The sequence below is a fragment of the Salmo salar genome, chromosome 15 (genome assembly GCF_965601325.2).
Source record: "Salmo salar chromosome 15, fSalSal1, whole genome shotgun sequence".
Lineage (NCBI taxonomy): Eukaryota > Metazoa > Chordata > Actinopteri > Salmoniformes > Salmonidae > Salmo > Salmo salar.
Window position 1 is genome coordinate 45,320,909 of NC_138305.1, and position 20,180 is coordinate 45,341,088.

Below are 20,180 nucleotides of genomic sequence, written 5' to 3' on the forward strand. Positions count from 1 at the left end.
GTGAACAGTATCTCTCCCTTGACTTCCCACCACTGTTAATTACTATCCAGCGCTGCCTGTGCTTTCCCCCGAGATTAGGAGAACCTTGAAGGCTACTCCCATATTTGCCTCCAAAGCCTCTCAAAGTTGCTAGGTCAGGTAGAACAAATGTCTACAGTCCTCTTAGGTCCATTAATACGCACACACATTTCTCTCCCTTTCCAGCCTCTACTAGGCCTTTATGGGACTTACGTTCAGTACTTTAACTATTCATTATACATGCTACATAACTACTAATTAATAATGGATTATTGATTAATTTACCTTTATTAGATAATTCTCTTATCATTCGCCCAGGGAGCCATACAAGCTAGAACCACTATTGGGCGCAGGTGTTGGTAACTGGTCAGCCACTAAACCCCCTAAACTGCTCATTAGGCGCTGCACTGCGGCTGCTAAAGCCTCTCCAACCTAATGAGTGTTTGTGTGTGTATATGTGTGTGTATATATGGGGGGATTTGGATAAAAGCTGAAGACACATTTCCATCTTGCAGTGACTAATAAAGTATATCATCTAATCAATGGGGTAATGAAAGAGTTGGGACGTCCCAAGGATTACATGTAGAATTTTCCACCCCAGATTACATTATGATTAAATGAAATTCAACACAATGAACAATAGTTATTGACCTCAAATAAGGCTTGAAGAAAGAAGGGTTGCCTATGCTCCTTTTTTGTACAGTATGAAGAAAAAATACATGCAGCTGACACATTCATTTTTATTAAAAGGTACAATCTGAGATATTCAATGCTGTTGAATAGTAATTTTAATAAGCCCCTTGTCACACCCTGATCTGTTTCACCTGTCTTTGTGATTGTCTCCACCCCCTCCATCTTCCCCATTATCCCGTGTATTTATACCTGTCTTCTCGGTTTGTCTGTTGCCAGTTCGTTTTGTTCATTAAGACCTACCAGCGGTTTTCCCCTTGCTCATGTCCTGTTTATAGCGCCCGTTTCCTAGTTTTCCCGGTTTTGACCTTTCTGCCTGCTCTGAGCCTGCCTGCCGTCCTGTACCTTTGCCCCACTACTCTGGATTACCGACCTCTGCCTGCCCTGACCCTGAGCCTGTCTGCCATCCTGTACCTTTGCCTGCCCGTGTTCGATTTAATACACTTTTGTTACTTCAACATTGTCTGTACCTGGGTCCTTCAAACCTGATATATCTGTTGATTCTTGAATAATATCTTATATGCCACGTGGGCTTAGTAGGTTACAGCTGTTGATGTGAGAGTAGTTCTATTTCTCTTTATTCCACACCCAAGTGCCAGGGCTGCCATTGGGCCAAAACACTTCAGGATAATGTGGTAATGCAACAACAACAAAAATACAATTTCAGCTATATTGAAATGCCACATGATTATGATCAACCCTGTGTCTGCAAAATCACAGTATGTAACATAATAAAGTATATATATTTATATACACACAACCGGTCAAAAGTTTAAGAACACCTACTCATTCAAGGGTTTTTCTTTATTTGTACTATTTTCTACATTGTAGAATAATAGTGAATACATCAAAACTGTGAAATAACACATATGGAATCATGTAGTAACCAAAAAAGGTTTAAACAAATCAAAATATATTTTATATTTGAGATTCTTCAAATAGCAACCCTTTGCTTTGATGACAGCTTTGCACACTCTTGGCATTCTCTCAACCAACTTCATGAGGTAGTCACCTGGAATGCATTTTAGTTAACAGGTGTGCCTTCTTAAAAGTTCATTTGTGGAACTTCTTTCCTCAATGTGTTTGAGCCAATCAGTTGTGTTGTGACTAGGTGGGGGGTATACAGAAGATAGCCCTATTTGGTAAAATACCTAGTCCATATTATGGCAAGAACAGCTCAAATAAGCAAAGAGAAATGACAGTCCATCATTACTTTAAGACATGTAGGTCAGTCAAGAACTTTGAAAGTTTCTTGAAGTGCAGTCACAAAAACCATCAAGCACTATGATGAAACTGGCTCTCATGAGGACCGCCACAGGAAAGGAAGACCCAGAGTTACCTCTGCTGCAGAGGATATGTTCATTAGAGTTACCAGCCTCAGAAATTGCAGCCCAAATAAATGCTTCACAGTAACAGACACATCTATCTCAACATCAACTGTTCAGAGGAAACTGTGTGAATCAGGCCTTCATGGTTTAATTGCTGCAATGAAACCACTACTAAAGGACACCAATAAGAAAAAGAGACTTGCTTGGGACAAGAAACATGAGCAATGGACATTAGACCGGTGGAAATGTATCCTTTGGTCTGGAGTCCAAATTGGAGATTTTTGGTTCCAACCGCCGTGTCTTTGTGAGACGCGGTGTGGGTGAATGGATGATCTCTGCATGTGTATTTCCCACCGTAAAGCATGGAGGAGGTGGTGTTATGGTGTGGGGGTGCTTTGCTGGTGACACTGTATGTGATTTATTTAGAATTCAAGGCACACTTAACCAGCATTGCTACCACAGAATTCTGCAGCGATACGCCATCCCCTCTGGTTTGGGCTCAGTGGGACTATCATTTGTTTTTCAACAGGACAATGACCCAACATACCTCCAAGCTGTGTAAGGAAGGAGAGTGATGGAGTGCTGCATCAGATGGCCTGGCCTCCACAATCCCCCGACCTCAACCCAATTGAGATGGTTTGGGATAAGTTGGACCCCAGAGTGAAGGAAAAGCAGCCAACAAGTGCTCAACATATGTGGGAACTCCTTCAAGACTGTTGTAAAAGCATTCCAGGTGAAGCTGGTTGAGAGAATGCCAAGTGTGCAAAGCTGTCATCAAGGCAAAGGGTGGCAACTTTGAATTATCTAAAAAAATGTAATATATTTTGATTTGTTTAACACTTTTTTGGTTACTACATGATTCCATATGTGTTATTTCATAGTTTTGATGTCTTCACTATTATTCTACAATGTAGAAAATAGTAAAAATATTGAAAAACCCTTGAATGTAGGTGTTCTAAAACTGTTGGCAGGTAGTGTATATTTATTTATACTCCCATCAAAAGTTGTCTCAAGCACTATATTATATTATCTTTATACTTATCCACATTAATGGAGTTAATTATTAAGCAATTTTGACAAAACACACTTTAGTTGTTCTAGACTCACTTAGGCTATAAGTGCATATTCTAACGCTTATAGTTGGTTATATTTCTAGGGTTAAATTGTCAAATGTTTTGACTATGAATAGACATTTTTCAAAATCAGACTTCAATCCACTTATTCACTCATTATTACAACTTAAAGGCTGGGGAGCAATGTGCTTCATCTTAATGTTGCACTTCATGATCGCAAACAGGCACTTCAACTGTTGCAGTGGTTGATGGAAGACTCAGCCACTCTGGCAAACCCACCATTTGCCAACCTAAAGAAAGAAAACCACATCAGATGTTACTGACAGTATCTTGTCCTGAGATAAATCTAATATCCTGCAGCTTTATGAGAGTCAGGCCCTTGTTGTGTCATCCTAAATCCTAAACATCCATTGGATATGTTTTTCATTAAAGGGATACTTTGGAATTTTGGCAAAGAGCCCCTTTATCTACTTCCCCAGAGTCAGATGAACTCGTGGATACAATTTTTATGTCTCTGCGTGCAGTTTGAAGAAGTTGTTAACTAGCACTAGTGCAATTGCTAACTAGCGTTAGCGTAATGACTGGAAGGCTATGGGTATCTACTAGCATGCTAGCAGATACCCATAGACTTAGTTATTGTGCTAATGCTAGTCAGCATTGGCTCGTGAAACGACATCTAACTTCCTTCATACTGGACACAGAGACATAAAAATCATATCCACACGTTCATCTGACTCTGAGGGGAGTAGATAAATGGCCTCATTGCCAAAATCCCGAAGTATCCCTTTAATCTTCCTGTTATTCATAAAGGCAATGTCATCATCATTGTCTTCTTTACAATGTAAACACCCAGGCACAATTAACAGTTAGTACAACTAGGAGTTAGTGTGGTATCAGTTTGCAGAATTCAATTTTGATTACTGATGCTAACATAACATTTGAAATTGTACTTTCATCTTATCTTGATGTGATATTGATTTCACCTGTGTTCATGTAAAGAATAATATCAATGAATATACTTACATGAAGTTAGAACTGACTTAAACAATTGGTAAACAGCTGAGAACTGCCAAATGATACGAGGGTCAAAGGAAGAAACTGCAATCTGTGAAAAAATAACAAGATATAAAAACTGGTTCTCCTTGTATAAAATGTGTTCTATAGAGTCACATTGTATTTAAAATAGTGTACAAATGATAGAATACCTCAGGATGTATATTAAGCTTCTTCAGAATCTCTTTGACTGCTGCTTCATTGCGATGACACTCCAATAGTCCCTGGCTCTCATGGAAGAGACAGTCCACTGTGAGTATTACATCACCTCTGGTCACTAGTCTGCTGCTGTCAGGTACAGTGTAGTCTGGGATGAAGGTGTGATGCAGTACTACCAGAATGACAGGTTTACCAACTGTCAAAAAGGAATCAAAATACATGTCAATTCAACCATGGATATGAGTAGCCTAGCAACGTATGCTGAATGTAATAACATGTATAAGTTACTGTTGCCATTGTCAATTACTTTTATTTCGATCCATCTAAACATGGAGAAAGTAGCTGTCAGAGGAATTTGGTCAGATTACTGAATTACCTGGAATCTGCTGCAGTGCTGCTTCAATATCAGTCCCAGCACGAGAGACGATGGGACAGAAAACCATGATGAAATCACTCTCCTCTGGTGATTTCACCTCAGTTACGGTACTGGTTGTGGTTAGTTGCAGTGTTATGCCCTCATGAGACCCCAGAGTATTCCCAGCTACAATAACTAGTAGAGCTATCCTTGGCTCTACAAAAAAAAAAAAAAAATGTAGGTCAAAAAATGCCTGTGATGCAACAATGGTACATTCACAAGCGTCAAATTTGTTTGCAAAGTATGTCATGAAATATATAGGGGACATTTCGTAAATATGCCATTGAAGGTGCAGTTATATCCGCTTTGCAGCCGCACTTTTCTTAACCTGTGTTGCAGTGCAGGGAAACGTAATAAGCTGCCCAACTGTGGGTATAATATCAATGTTCGATTTATAACAGGTACTTTCTTACCTTTTCGAGAATCCTGCTGCAACAGAGAGAGAAGTTCAGAAATGACCCCAAAAAGTAAACTTTCTTAATTTTGTATAAAAGTTAACCGTTTTTTTTTTGTTGTGCTGTGACTCATTCTGATCAACCAATCAATGTCTATCAGTTGCTGGGGTTGCTACAGAGAGGAGTTCAAATGGGGGTGCAGTGTAGCCATGTAATAAGTAACCCTGCTGATTGCTTCATTGCTTATTGCTTGTTTTTAGCTCCCAGAGCTAATGCCCAGGCTTTATCTACCGTAAATTCCGGACTATAAGCCGCAACTTTTTTCCCAGGCTTTGAACCTCACGGCTTAAACAATGACGTGGCTAATATATGGATTTTTCCCACTTTACATTTTTTTTCTCTCCAAAAAAACACATTCTGTGACGTGCTCAGTTTTTTGGTGGCGTGAAGCTTTCATTTAGACCAATGAAATTGCCGAACGGGTTAAGGTCAAACAACTTTTTTGTTTACTGTTTAGATTAAATCGAGCGCTCTCAAACTTCCCATCATTCTGATTACGGTAGTCATTTTGTCACCCTCATCATGGCAAAGACACGGAGAAATTAATATGATGCAGCTTTCAAGTTGAAGGCGATTGATCTGGCTGTTGGAAAAGGAAATAGAGCTGCTGCACGGGAGCTTGGTCTTAATGAGTCGATGATAAGACGTTGGAAACAGCAGCGTGAGGAATTGACTCAGTGCAAAAAGACAACTAAAGCTTACTGCTAATTTTTAATTTTTTGTTACAAGCCGTGTTTCGTTAAAGCCTATTTATTTTTGTTACAAGTCATGTTTCATTAAAGCCTATTTATTTTTGTTACAAGCCGTGTTTCGTTAAAGCCTGTGTAAAGTTCATTTGTTTCGATGTACCGGTAGGCACCTGCGGCTTATAGACATGTGCAGCTTATTTATGTTCAAAATAATATATTTTTTTTAATTCAGTGGGTGCGGCTTATATTCAGGTGCGCTTAATAGTCCGGAAATTACGGTAAGTGGTCTCCAGATTCAATACATTTAATCATCCCTAGGAAAGTGTCTGGACACCAGCATAATACAGTGCATATTTTTGTACAGTTGTACAATCACATCAGCCGTTGAGCAAAGTAGCAAAATCTGAAATTAGAAAAAATACCTCCAGGTTTTTCTGCTCAAGGGCTTCACTGGCTTCACTGTGTTCAATAATCTCCCAGTCATTCTGCAAGTTAAAATACACAGTATAGGTAAGCATGCAGGAGGTGCTACTTGGTGTTAGTATTCCCAACTGAAGCTTGCATTACCCCACCGGATAAACTACATTACCATTGGCGGTATTATGTTCACAATCTCTGTGACTGCTGCTTCATTGTGATGACACTCCAATAGTCCCTGGCTCTCATGGAAGAGACAGTCCACTGTGAGTATTACATCACTTCTGGTCACTAGTCTGCTGCTGTCAGGTACAGTGTAGTCTGGGTTGAAGGTGTGATGCAGTACTACCAGAATGACAGGTTTACCATCTGTCAAGAGAGAGAGGGACAAATAAGAGCATTTGGAATTAGATTAAACTTTCTGAAACGTTTCTTTATGGATATTGTTGATCTGTAAATAGTCTCTGATGACAGACTGTTACAGTACACTTGGTTCTGGGTGCCAAGATTACCAGGAATCTGCTGCAGTGCTGCTTCAATATCAGTCCCAGCACGAGAGACGATGGGACAGAAAGCCATGATGACATCACTCTCCGCTGATGACATCACCTTAGTTAAACCATTTTTAGTGAGCTGGCGATTTATTTCCTCATGAGACCCCAGAGTATTCCCAGTCAGAATGGTGAAGAACTTCTTCATCTTCGACTCTATAGAATAATAAACATATGGTTTAAGTATGTGGTTAAGCAACTGTGACACCTCAGTTACAACATAAGCATATTCAGTCTTACAGCCTGCCATCATGATGGATCTCAATTGCATGTTCCCTAAATGGCAGTGTTGTAGGCTAACTTCAATTGTATTGAAGCCTCTGCTACAATAAAGACATCTAACTAGCCTGCGGGAATCACTTGTGCCCTTACAGGCAATGTCCGCGAAATTGATGGGCACCGACAAAATTACAGAGCCCATTCATTTTCAATGGAAGGAAAGTGGATCTCGCTAAAATGAGCAGGGCCAAATAAGTTCAGCAAACAGAGGGATGGAAAAAGTTGGAGATAGTGGAACTTTTAGCCAAGTCTTGGTGATATCGCGGTGTGATTGACCAATTGGGGACCATAACTGTTCTACTGGTGCACGAACATTCAGCACCATGCCAGCGCCACAGCAGCACAAACTACAGTAGATATCGGGGCAAACATTCTATGGGCGCGCAAACATTCATCACCACAGACAGCGCCATGATCAGCGCAAACTATATACCGCGCACAGTTATTCAGGAACATGGACAGCGCAACGACCAGCGCAAACTGATAGCTTGTAGGCTTATTGTTTTCAGACACAACTTTTGTGCATCACTACAAGAATGACAGGTTTAGGAAACAAAATACATGTCAACTCTTAACCATGGATATGAGTAGCCTAGCAACGTATGCTAAATGTAATAACATGCATAAGTTACTGCTGCCATTGTCAATTAATTTTATTTCTACCCATCTAAACATGGAGAAAGTAGCTGTCAGAGGAATTTGGTCAGATTACTGAATTGCCAGGAATCTGCTGCAGTGCTGCTTCAATATCAGTCCCAGCACGAGAGTCGATGGGACAGAAAGCCATGATGACACTCTCCTCTGGTGATGTCACCTCAGTTAAGCTACTGGTTACAGTGAGCTGCTGTGTTATGCCCTCATGAGATCCTAAAAGGCGGTGTGGTAGGCTAACTTAAATTGTACTAGAAGCCTCAGCTACAATGAAGACATCTAACTAGCCTGCAGGAATCCCTTGTTTAGTCCTTACAGGCAGTGTCCGCTAAAATGTATGGGCACCGACAAAATGACGGAAGGAAAGAAGATCTCGCCAAAATGAGAACGGCAAGGTAAATTCAGAGAACAGAGCGATTCAAAAAATTGGAGATAGCGGATCTTCGCAGTGCGATTGACCAATTGGGGACAATAACTGTTCTACTGGTGCACAAACTTTCAGCACCATGGACAGCACAACAGCAGCGTGAACTGTATATCAGCACACACGTTCTACACTCCTAAAAATAAAGTTGCAAGTTGTAACCAAATAAAGGTTCTTGAGAGTGATGCCATAGGGCAAACTCATTCCACAGAGTGCGAGTGTCTGCGAGTTCTCCCCTCCCTTGTACTTGACTGAGGAATTAAAGTCACTGATTAGTAAGGAACTCCTCTCATCTGGTTGTTTAGGTCTTAATTGAAAGGAGAAATCAAAAACCAGCAGACTCTATGCCCTCCATGGAATGACTGACACCCCTATGGGTCTCTGAAAACCATAAATTGGATGGTTCTTCAAATAATCATAGAAAAATCCAAAACCAGAAATGTTTTGGCTCTCCAGGACCTGAATTGAATAGCTCTGCAGTAGGGTTTTAAGCCTTATTTGCATATTTCCCAGCCTTTCGAGTACATTTTTTAATTAGCAGTACCACCCATGACTTTGTTTGCTAGTGACAGAGACATGGTTGTTGCATTCAATAATTTTCCAACCTGTGGCCTTCACCATATGAGATCCTAAGTGAACATGTCATTAAAATGTTATTCATTATGACAATGCATATTTTGTAAGGCCTTCTTTTGAGGGCCTAGTTTGACCCTAATACACTGTTCTGAAGCTCAGTTTACAGGCCACATCATGCCTGCAAGTCACATTATGCTGGCTTGCAAAATGATGTGTAATTCCTATTGGAATCCAGACAGAGGGGATATCAAACATTTTGAATGACTGCCATAAAGCGGCATCAGTAGTTGAAACGGTAACAAAGCATCCCCCCTGTTTTGGTAAGAAGCTGAGGGATGGGGCTGGAGAAATGTAACCTCTCTCAAATTCAAATACAAAGCTATGCATGCAAGGACTGACCATACATGATAATAAAATGTATAGTTTTAAACATGTTTTGAGGCTATATAGTGTTTGTTTATGTTTACTTTGCTTACAAACCCACAAAACAAGCTTATATTTTGGGTTCTGATGGGGTACGACAGTTCAACTAAACTCATGTGGCATTTATAAGTTATATTCTTCAAGATTCACTGGGTACATGTCATTCATTTATAAGTCCAACAATGGGCAAAGCAGCTGCTGATTGCCCCTTTAAAACATCTAAACTGGAACAACCATTTCAGTAACGGGTGCAAAACGTCCAAGTAACAGATTGGAATAGCAAAGAAAAATGTATGTTATTTATATTTGAGTAGCATAGGATAATTAATCAATCAATATACAGTACCAGTCAAAAGTTTCGACACACCAACTCATTCAAGGGGTTTTATTTTTACTATTTTCTACATTGCAGAATAATAGTGAAGACATCAGAACTATGAAATAACACAAAAGTGGTAAACATAAGTGGTAAACAAATCAAAATATATTTTATATTTGAGATTCTTCAAATAGCAACCCTTTGCTTTGATGACAGCTTTGCACACTCTTGGCATTCTCTCAACCAAAAGTATTTTCAAGTGTTTCACTCCGCTAGCCAGCACCTCGCCTAAATAGGTGTGCGTTTCTTTTTCCTCTAGATTCTTCAAAGTAGCCACCCTTTGCCTTGATGACAGCTTTGCACACTCTTGGCATTCTCTCAACCAGCTTCATGAAGAATGCTTTTCCAACAGTCTTGAAGGAGTTCCCACATATGCTGAGCACTTGTTGGCTGCTTTTCCTTCACTCTGCGGTCCAACTCATCCCAGACCATCTCAATTGGGTTGAAGTCGGGTGATTGTGGAGGCCAGGTCATCTAATGCAGCACTCCATCACTGCTTTTTTGGTCAAGTAGCCCTTACACAGCCTGAAGGTGTGTTTTAGGTCATTGTCCTGTTGAAAAACAAATGATAGCCCCACTAAGCGCAAACCAGAGGGGATGGTGTATGGCTGCAGAATGCAGTGGAGTCATGTTGGTTAAGTGTGACTTGAATTCTAAATAAATAACTGACAGTGTCACCAACAAAGCACTCTCACACCTTCTCCTCCATGCTTCACGGTGGGAACCACACATACGGAGATCATCTGTTCACCTACTCTGCATCTCACAAAGACACGGCGGTTAGAATCAAAAATCTCAAATTTGGACTAATCAGACCAAAGGACAGATTTCCACCAGTTTAATGTCCATTTCTCCTGTTTCTTGGCCCAAGCAAGTCGCTTCTTATTGGTGTCGTTTAGTAGTGGTTTCTTTGCAGCAATTTGACCATGAAGGCCTGATTTACGCAGTCTCCTCTGAACAGTGTGTCTGATACATGAACTCTGTGAAGCATTTATTTGGGCTGCAATTTCTGAGGTGCAGTTAATGCTAATCCTCTGCAGCAGATGTAACTCTGGGTCTTCCTTTCCTGTGGCGGACCTCATGAGAGCCAGTTTCATAGCGCTTGATGGTTTTTGGGACTGCACTTGAAGAAACTTTCAAAGTTCTTGACATTTTCCACATTGATTAACCTTCATGTCTTAGAGTAATGATGGTCTGTTGTTTCTCTTTGCTTATTTGAGCTGTTCTTGCCATAATATGGATTTGGTATTTTACCAAATAGGGCTATCTTCTGTATACCATCCCTACCTTGTCACAACACAACTGTTTGGCTCAAATGCATTAAGAAGGAAAGGAATTCCACAAATTAATTTAACAAGGCACACCTGTTAATTAAAATGCATTCCAGGTGACTACCTTTTAAAACAAAATTATTTTATTTCACCTTTTTTTAAGCATATCCCCGTTTAGGTCACCTAACAGTACGAACTCTGAAGATAAATGGGGGGCAATCAATTCACATATGGTGTCCAGGGCACAGCTGGGGGCTGAGGGGGGTCTATAACAAGCGGCAACTGTGAGAGACTTATTTCTGGAAAGGTGGATTTTTAAAAATTGAAGTTCAAACTGTTTGGGCACAGACCTGGATGGTATGACAGAACTCGGCAGGCTAACTCCGCCCCCGTTGGCAGTTCTATCTTGACGGAAAATGTTGTAGTTGGGGATGGAAATTTCAGAATTTTTGGTGGCCTTCCTAAGCCAGGATTCAGACACGGCTAGGACATCAGGGTTGGCGGAGTGTGCTAAAGCAGTGCATAAAACAAACTTAGGGAGGAGGCTTCTGATGTTAACATGCATGAAACCAAGGCTTTTACGGTTACAGAAGTCAACAAACGAGAGTGCTTGGGGAATAGGTGTCGTACTGGGGGCTACAGGGCCTAGGTTAACCTCTACATCACCAGAGGAATGGAGGAGGAGTAGGATAAGGGTACGGCTAAAGGCTATAAGAACTGGTTGTCTAGTGCGCTGGGAACAGAGAATAAAAGGAGCAGATTTCTGGGCGTGGTAGATTAGATTCAGGGCATGATGTACAAACAAGGGTATGGTTGGATGTGTGTACAGTGGAGGTAAACCTAGGCGTTGAGTGACGATGAGAGCAATTGCATCTCTGGAGGCACCAGTTAAGCCAGGTGAGGTCTCCGCATGTGTGGGGGGGTGGGACAATAGAGCTATCTAAGGCATGTTGAGCGGGACTGGGGGCTTTACAGTGAAATAAAACAATAAGTACTAACCGAGACAGCAGTAGACAGGGCATGTTGACATTAGAGAGAGGCATAAAGCAATCACGGGTGTTGATCGGGAGAGCTAAGACAACAACAGGTAAATGGCGATAAATGGGCAGAGAGGGTCAGTTAGGTACGCACAGGACCTGATTTCAAGGCTGGGGCCGACAGATAAACAAAAAGAGGAACCGCGTTAGTGAATAGTCCAGCAGGCATCAGCTGTGTAGCCGAGTGATCACATGGTCCAATGAGCAGCAATAGGTGAGTCAGGGAGCCATTTGGTAGTCGCTACTACGCTAGGCGAGAGGGAGACAACGGCGTTCAGAAAGCTAGCGGGCCGGGATAGCGGATGGGTCTTCGGCGACATCGCAGCGGAAAAGCCTGTTGAAACCACATCGGACGATTACATTGGCAGACCAGTCGTGATGGATCGGCGGGGCTCCGTGTCGACAATAAAGGGTCCAGGCCAATTGGCAAAAGAGGTATAGTAGCCCAAGAAGTTAGCTGGTATATGGGCCTAGCTCAAGGCTAACTGGTGCTTGCTTCGGGACAGAGGCGTTAGCTAACAGTAGCCACTTGATCGCAGCTAGCTAGCTGCGATGATCCGGTGTAATGGTCCAGAGCTTGCGGCAGGAATCCGGTGATGTGGTTGAAAGAATAAACCTGGTTGAAAGAATGCCAAGAGTATGCAAAACTGTCATCAAGGCAAAGCGTGGCTACTTTGATGGTTACTACATGATTCAATATGTGTTATTTCATAGTTTTGATGTCTTCGCTATTATTCTACAATGTAGAAAATAGTTTAAAAAAAATAAGAAAAACCCTGGAATGAGAAGATGTGTCCAAACTTTTGACTGGTACTGTACATGCAAAAACATAGATATTAAAACAAACTATTCTAAAAATCTACCTGCAATAGAGCATGCTGGGAAATATGATAATAATGGGCATGGTTTTGGTTCAATGCTGGTTATTAACACCAACAGTGGGGTTATTTTACACCACAGAATTTTAATTTAACTCTTTACAGTGAATTTAATTATTGCATGGACACTAGAAATGTTACACTGACAAATCAACACTGGCCAATTTGCTGTGTGCTATGAAAAGGACATATCTACAGGCTTTCTATACATTTCAAGAACCTTTTAGAATTCTGAAGAACTGTCGATGCAAGGTTATTCTTGGGCAAGAGTTCTCCAAGAAACCTTAAGAGCTGAGGAAGTACCTTTTAAGAACCTTAATTATTTCAGTGTATGGGCGCGCAAAAGTTCTGCACCATGGACAGCACCACGAACTGATAGGTAGCAGGCCTATTGTTTTCAGACACAGCCTTTTTTGCCAAGTTGCCCATAGTGCCTATTTCCCTGAAATGTTGAAATGATGAATAAATAGAAGATGATTGCAATACTGATCTCAGGACTCTTTGATATCCTGCTACAGGCGGTTACCACAAGTTAATTGGGACCCAAATACTGCAAAATGTATGCTTGATTTCACAGTAGGCATACCTTTTGGAGGTTCCTGCTGCAACAGAGAGAAAAGTTCAGAAATCACACAAGATTGTACTATAAACAATTGATAAGATTAAAAGGCTTTATTGCATGATGACGTCACCCTTATTAACGCCACATATTTAACATTTAACTAATGTCAATGATCTAATTTAATTGTACAGTTGGTAATATCAGCTGATAAGAACCAAAGTTAGAAATGAGAGTATATACTCCGCATACAGTACCTGGATGGTATTCTGCTCATAGGTCTCTATGTCGTCTGCATTCCCCACCTTGAATAAACACACTCTAACACTCACCACTAGAACTCAAAGCACACGATTCAAAATCTAATGATACACCAAATGTGATTTTTATTTCTATTAGCTAATTATGGAAAATTGTCTCGTAATCAAACTTCAACAAAAAACCTATTAGAGAACGATAACAGCAGCAACCTTAATGACAACCTTGCTTGGAAGCTCAGATGATTTCTCGCTGTCTTTGGGAAGTTTGTTTACATCTTGAATTGATTCTTGAATGTTAGGGTCTTTGTTAACGTCTGTAGGAAGTGTGTTTGGCTCTCCTCCTGTGGCTGAGTAGTTGCCCATTGCATCTGACAAGAGGTCCTCTTGAGGCCTACTTAAAGGTGCTAAGATTTCCACCTGCAAATATCCCTAATGTCAATAACATATCAATAGAAGAAAATGAATAAAAAACTAGGAAAGAAAGGTCAATTGAACATTTGCAGCATCTTTACCTCATTGTTCATGACTGACTGTATTTCACTGACCCTGCAGAGCGACACAGACAGGATCACCTGTTACTGAAATACAGACAAGAGGGTAGCTGTATCCCAATATAGCGACCAAATCACAATGGGCAGGTGGGTGTGTCGAAAGGAAAGTAGTGAGCGTGTCGAAAGAAGTGGGTGTGTCAAAAGGAATGGGTGTCTCGAAAGTAGTGGGCGTGTGGAAAGGAGTGGGTGTGTCGAAAGCGCTCTGCTATAGGTTAGACGGTTTTGATTGAACTGTGAGGTTTTTTTCTTCTATTTCTTATTATGCGACTACCTTACATTGAGATATAGTTTGGACTTCTGTTTTCAAGCCAGATGATGAGTCTGAGTAATATTTAAAAGCTACTTATTAAAAGTATTGACAATGGGGTGTACTGTTGCTTCATGTGTTGTATGTGTGTGATTACTGTGACGTTCACCCTGATATTGGCTACTAGGAAGCTACTTACCATGCCATTGCCGGACAGTAGTGCTCAGTCAAGCGGGAGCGTTGTTGCCGTTCATGCCCTCCCCATTGAGTATTAGACCATATGTACAGTTGAAGTCGGAAGTTTACATACACCTTAGCCAAATACATTTAAACTCAGTTTTTCGCAATTCCTGACATTTAATCCTAGTAAATTCCCTGTCTTAGGTCAGTTAGGATCAGCACTTTATTTTAAGAATGTGAAAAGTCAGAATAATAGTAGAGAATGATTTATTTCAGCATTTATTTCTTTCATCACATTCCCAGTGGGTCAGAAGTTTACATACACTCAATTAGTATTTGGTAGCATTGCCTTTAAATTGTTTAACTTCGGTCAAACGTTTCGGGTAGCCTTCCACAAGCTTCCCACAATAAGTTGGGTGAATTTTGGCCCATTCCTTCTGACAGAGCTGGTGTAACTGAGTCAGGTTTGTAGGCCTCCTTGCTCGCACGCGCCTTTTTAGTTCTGCCCACAAATGTTCTATAGGATTGAGGTCAGGGCTTTGTGATGGCCACTCCAATACCTTGACTTTGTTGTCCTTAAGCCATTTTGCCACAACTTTGGAAGTATGCTTGGGGTCATTGTCCATTTGGAAGACCCATTTGCGACCAGGCTTTAACTTCCTGACTGATGTCTTGAGATGTTGCTTCAATATATCCACATAATTTTCCTTTCTCATGATGTCATCTATTTTGTGAAGTGCACCAGTCCCTCCTGCCTTTTTAGGCACCCCCACAACATGATGCTGCTACCCCCGTGCTTCATGGTTGGGATGGTGTTCTTCGGCTTGCAAGCCTCCCCTTTTTCCTCCAAACATAACAATGGTTATTATGGCCAAAAAGTTATATTTTTGTTTCATCCAACCAGAGGACATTTCTCTAAAAAATATGATCTTTGTCTCCATGTGAAGTTGCAAACCGTAGTCTGGCTTTTTTATGGCGGTTTTGGAGCAGTGGCTTCTTCCTTGCTGAGCGGCCTTTCAGGTTATGTCGATATAGGGCTCGTTTTACTGTGGATATAGATACTTTTGTACCTGTTTCCTCCAGCATCATCACAAGGTCCTTTGCTGTTTTTCTGGGATTGATTTGCACTTTTCGCACCAAAGTATGATCATCTCTAGGAGACAGAACGCGTCTCCTTCCTGAGCGGTATGACGGCTGCGTGGTCCCATGGTGTTTATACTTGCATACTATTGTTTGTACAGATGACCAATATACCTTCAGGCGTTAACAAGAAATTTGTGGAGTGGTTGAAAAACAAGTTTTAATGACTCCAACATAAGTGTATGTAAACTTCCGACTTCAACTGTATGTATGCATCAAGGGGACATTTACTGAACAAAAATATAAAGTGGAAAGTGTCAGTCCCATGTTTTATGAGCTAAAATAAAAGATCCCAGAAATTTTCCATACGCACAAAAAGCTCATTTCTCTCCAATTTCAAATCCCTGTTAGTGAGCATTTATCCTATGCAAAGATATTCTATCCACCTGACAGGTGTGCATATCAAGAAGCTAATTAAACAGAATCATCATTACACAGGTGCACCTCGTGCTTGGCACAATAAATGGCCACTCTAAAATTTTGTCACACAACACAATGCCACAAAATGTCTCAAGTTTTGAGGGAGCATGCTCACTGCAGGATTGTCCACCAGACCGGTTGCCAGATAATTGTATGTTAATTTCTTTATCATAAGCTGCCTCCAACGTCATTTTAGAGAATTTGGCAGTACGTCCAACTGACCTCACAACCGCAGACCACGTGTAACCACGATAGCCCAGGACCTCCACATCTGGTTTCTACACCTGCGGGATCATCTGATCAGCCACCCGGACAGCTGATGAAACAGGAGTATTTCTGGTCTGTAATAAAGCCCTTTTGTGGGAAAAAAAACTAATTCTGATTGGCTGGGCCTGGCTCCCCTGTGGGTGGGCCCGGCTCCCAAGAGGGTGGGCCTATGCCCTCCCACGCCCACCCATGACTGGGCCCCTGCCCAGTCATGTGAAATCCATAGATTAGGGCCAAATAAATTCATTTCAATTGACTGATTTCCTTGTATGAACTGTAACTCAGTAAAATCCTTAAATTGTTGCATGAAGCATTTATATTTTTGTTCAGTATAGATCGTTATCAAAATGTGTTATTTCTTGTGTATACCAGGCTGCTATTCTACGTTAATGAATGACGTGCCCAAATTAAACTGTGTGCTACTCGGGCCCAGAAGGTAGGATATGCATAGTATTAGTAGATTTGGATAGAAAACACTCTGACGTTTCTAAAACTGTTTGAATGATGTCTGTGAGTATAACAGAAGTCATATGGCAGGCAAAAACCTGAAAAGAAATCCAACCAGGAAGTGGTTTGTAGTTTTTCAACTGATTGCCTTTCCAAACTACAGTGTCTGTGGGGTCATTTTGCACTTCCTAAGGCTTCCACTAGATGTCAACCGTCTTTAGAACCTTGTTTCATGCTTCTACTGTTACTGGGAAGAGAATAAGAGCTGTCTCAAGCCTGGGACCAACGAGTTGTTTACCGTGCCGTTCCTTCTTTTTCCTCTGTAATGAATACACTATGGAATAGTATCAAAGATTTATGTTAAAAAGACCCTAAGGTTTGATTGTAAACATCGTTTGACATGTTTCTACGAACGGTAATGGAACTATTTGACTTTTCGTCTCTGGTTTTGCGCTCACGCATTATGCCTTTGGATTAGTGATCTGAACGCGCAAACAAAACGGAGGTATTTGGACATAAATATGGAGTTTATCGAACAAAACAAACATTTCTTGTGGAAATGGGAGTCCTGGGAGTGCATTCCGACGAAGATCAGCAAAGGTAAGTGAAGATTTATAATACTATTTCTGAGTTTAGTTGACTCCAGACCTTGGCGGGTAACTGTATAGCTTGCTTTGATGGCTGAGCTCTGTACTCAGAATATTGAACAATGTGCTTTTGCCGTAAAGCTATTTTGAAATCTGACACAGCGGTTGCATTAAGGAGAAGTGTATCTATAATACTGTCAATAACTGTTGTAAATTTTAGCAACGTTTATGATGAGTATTTTTGTAAATTGATGTGCTCATTCACCGGAAGTTTTGGAAGGCAAAACATTTCCGAACATCACGCGCCAATGTAAAATGGGGTTTATGGATATAAATATGAACTTTATCGAACAAAACATACATGTATTGTGTAACATTGAGTCCTGGGAGTGTCATCTGATGAAGATCATCAAAGGTTAGTGATTCATTTTAGCTGTATTTCTGTTTTTTGTGACACCTCTCCTTGCTTGGAAAATGGCTATGTGGTTTTTCTTGTTTAGGCGCTGTCCTAACATAATCTAATGTTATGCTTTCGCCGTAAAGCCTTTTTGAAATCGGACAATGTGGTTGGATTAACGAGAAGATTATCTTTAAAATGGGATATAATAGTTGTATGTTTGAGAAATTTGAATTATGAGATTTTTGTTGTTTTGAATTTGCCTCCCTGCTATTTCACTGGCTGTTGGCAGTGTGTCCCGCGGGTGGACGCTAGCGTCCCACATGTTCCAGAGAGGTTAAATAAAATCCCGTGGAGAAAACATGGCCAAGTTAGCTACCGCCGGCGACACTACCATGATACCCAGTATGAAGCACCTTAAATCGGCAGGCACGTTGATACAACACTGCTGCAGTGGTTACCGATTTACTCGTCGTCTAGCCCAATCAGCCACGCAAAACGATTTTGAGAAGCAACAAATCTGCCCAACTAGCTGACTCGATTTCCATACACCCACTCCTTTCGACACACCCACTCGCCCATACTCCGATTGCGATATTGGGCTGCAGCTACCCATACATGGAAATACAGTACATAGCCTAATTACATTGTGGCTGGGGCAAGAAAAATATGCCCAATTTAATAATCTCAATTTGTTTACCTGCACAATACTCTCATGATGTCAATCAACAGAGAAAATAAACAAACTAGTCACAACGTTAGGTTTGGATGAGAGGGTCGTCAAATACCAGATCAAAAGTCGTATTATCTTATCAAGATTTATGTAAACACTTCTGTACTGCTTCTACTTTCACTCTTGAAACATCCTCCTGATTTCTGGTAATCAGAAAGTGAAAGTGTAAGTATGCACAGCCTGTTGGTTGGGGATAACGTTCAACGCATATTCAGCCAACACTCTTTTGCTCTGACCAAAATAATTTATCTATTCGTTTTTATTGGTTACTTTCACAACAGTTCATTCTTGTCACAACAATACAGAATGTTCTGATAAAGTAAAGGTCAAATTGCATTACACAATGCAAATATTGATTGGTTTAACAATAATAATCTGCAGGAATTTGTGAGTTCATTGACTGACTGTATTTCACTGACCCTGCAAACCAAAACAGACAGACAGCTTCAACTGTTACTGAAATACATAGCCAATTACATCGATTGCGGCTGAGGCAAGAAAAATATTTTCAATTCAAGAATATGAATTAGTTTAGCTACTTACCGCACAATATTGTCACGATGTCAACCAAGACAGAAAATAAACAAACTAGTCACAAACATCCGGTTTGGATGAGAGGGTCGTCAAATACCAGATCAAAAGTTGTATTATCTTAACCTGATCTGTCTGTCTGTACTGCTCTTCCAGTAATCAGAAAGTGAAAGTGTAAGTATGCACAGCCTGTTAGTCGGGGGTCATTTTCAAAGCATAATCAGCCAACACTCTTTTGCTCTGACAAAAATAAATGTATCTATTTGTTTTTATTGGTTACTGTCACAACAGTTCTTTCTTGTCACAACAATACACAATTAACTGATAAAGTAAAGGTCAAATTGCATTACACAATGCAAATATTGATTGGTTTAACAATAATAATCTGCATGAATTTGTCTGTTCATTGACTGACTGTATTTCACTGACCCTGCAAACCAAAACAGACAGACAGCTTTAACTGTTACTGAAATACATAGTTAATTACATCGATTGTGGCTGAGGCAAGAAAAATATGTGCAATTTAAGAATATCAATTAGTTTAGCTACTTACCGCACAATATTGTCACGACGTCAACCAAGACAGAAAATAAACAAAGTAGTCACAAACATCAGGTTTGGATGAGAGGGTCGTCAAATACCAGATCAAAAGTCGTATTATCTAAACTTGATCTGTCTGTCTGTACTGCTCTTACTTTCACTCTTGAAATGCAGATAGAACAATGAGACAGATTTTTAACCGGATGTATAAATGTGCTTGGCGTTGCCACTCACAAATATGGTAGTGAGAGGAAGCCCACTGGCCGGCAGCGGCAGGATGAAACAAGATGGATTTTGGCCAACATTCTGTTATGAACAGAGTGGACTAAGTTTAGTTGACTTTACCCGTTGCAAACGTTTTTAAAAATCGCGTTGTTTAGAAGGATTGCAAAAGCAAATTGAGTTATTGCACACGCGTTCTTCACAGAATAGGCATTTTCCCTAATGGAAATACCCAGATACATGCTAGAACGAGCCAATAGGATCTTGATAGCTTGTGCTTGGCTCTGTCCACCATGTGTGTGTTTGTAAATTCAATCTGGAGTGCCAGAGTGC

The 20,180-nt window shown here is 40.7% G+C and overlaps 1 protein-coding gene across 12 annotated transcripts; it reads right to left on the reverse strand.

Annotated features, from left to right (window-relative positions):
• Positions 1–744: 744 nt before the first annotated feature.
• LOC106571437 (uncharacterized) lies at positions 745–19,871 on the reverse strand. 12 transcript variants are annotated; one of them, XM_045695738.2, is made up of 13 exons: positions 19,639–19,871; positions 14,098–14,131; positions 13,808–14,002; positions 13,583–13,630; positions 13,353–13,368; positions 6,810–7,004; positions 6,470–6,666; positions 6,303–6,365; positions 5,150–5,165; positions 4,698–4,892; positions 4,315–4,517; positions 4,133–4,214; positions 745–3,399 (listed from the first exon to the last, which is right to left on the reverse strand). In XM_045695738.2, exons 2-13 carry the CDS (start codon positions 14,107–14,109, stop codon positions 3,305–3,307), a joined length of 1,317 nt encoding a protein of 438 aa, XP_045551694.1. In that variant the 5' UTR covers positions 14,110–14,131; positions 19,639–19,871; the 3' UTR covers positions 745–3,304. The 12 variants fall into 12 exon arrangements, with proteins under 12 accessions (XP_045551694.1, XP_045551686.1, XP_045551684.1 ...); XM_045695730.2 differs by having other exon boundaries at positions 13,796–14,002; XM_045695728.2 differs by having other exon boundaries at positions 13,796–14,002; positions 14,098–14,163; positions 19,639–19,870.
• Positions 19,872–20,180: the final 309 nt, after the last annotated feature.

Coding starts and splice junctions, on each gene's coding strand:
- LOC106571437 (XM_045695730.2), bottom strand. Junction 6,667..6,809: donor AGCACTGCAGCAGATTCCTG/GTAATCTTGGCA, acceptor CTCTCTTGACAG/ATGGTAAACCTGTCATTCTG. Junction 3,400..4,132: donor TAAGTCAGTTCTAACTTCAT/GTAAGTATATTC, acceptor TTCTTTCTTTAG/GTTGGCAAATGGTGGGTTTG.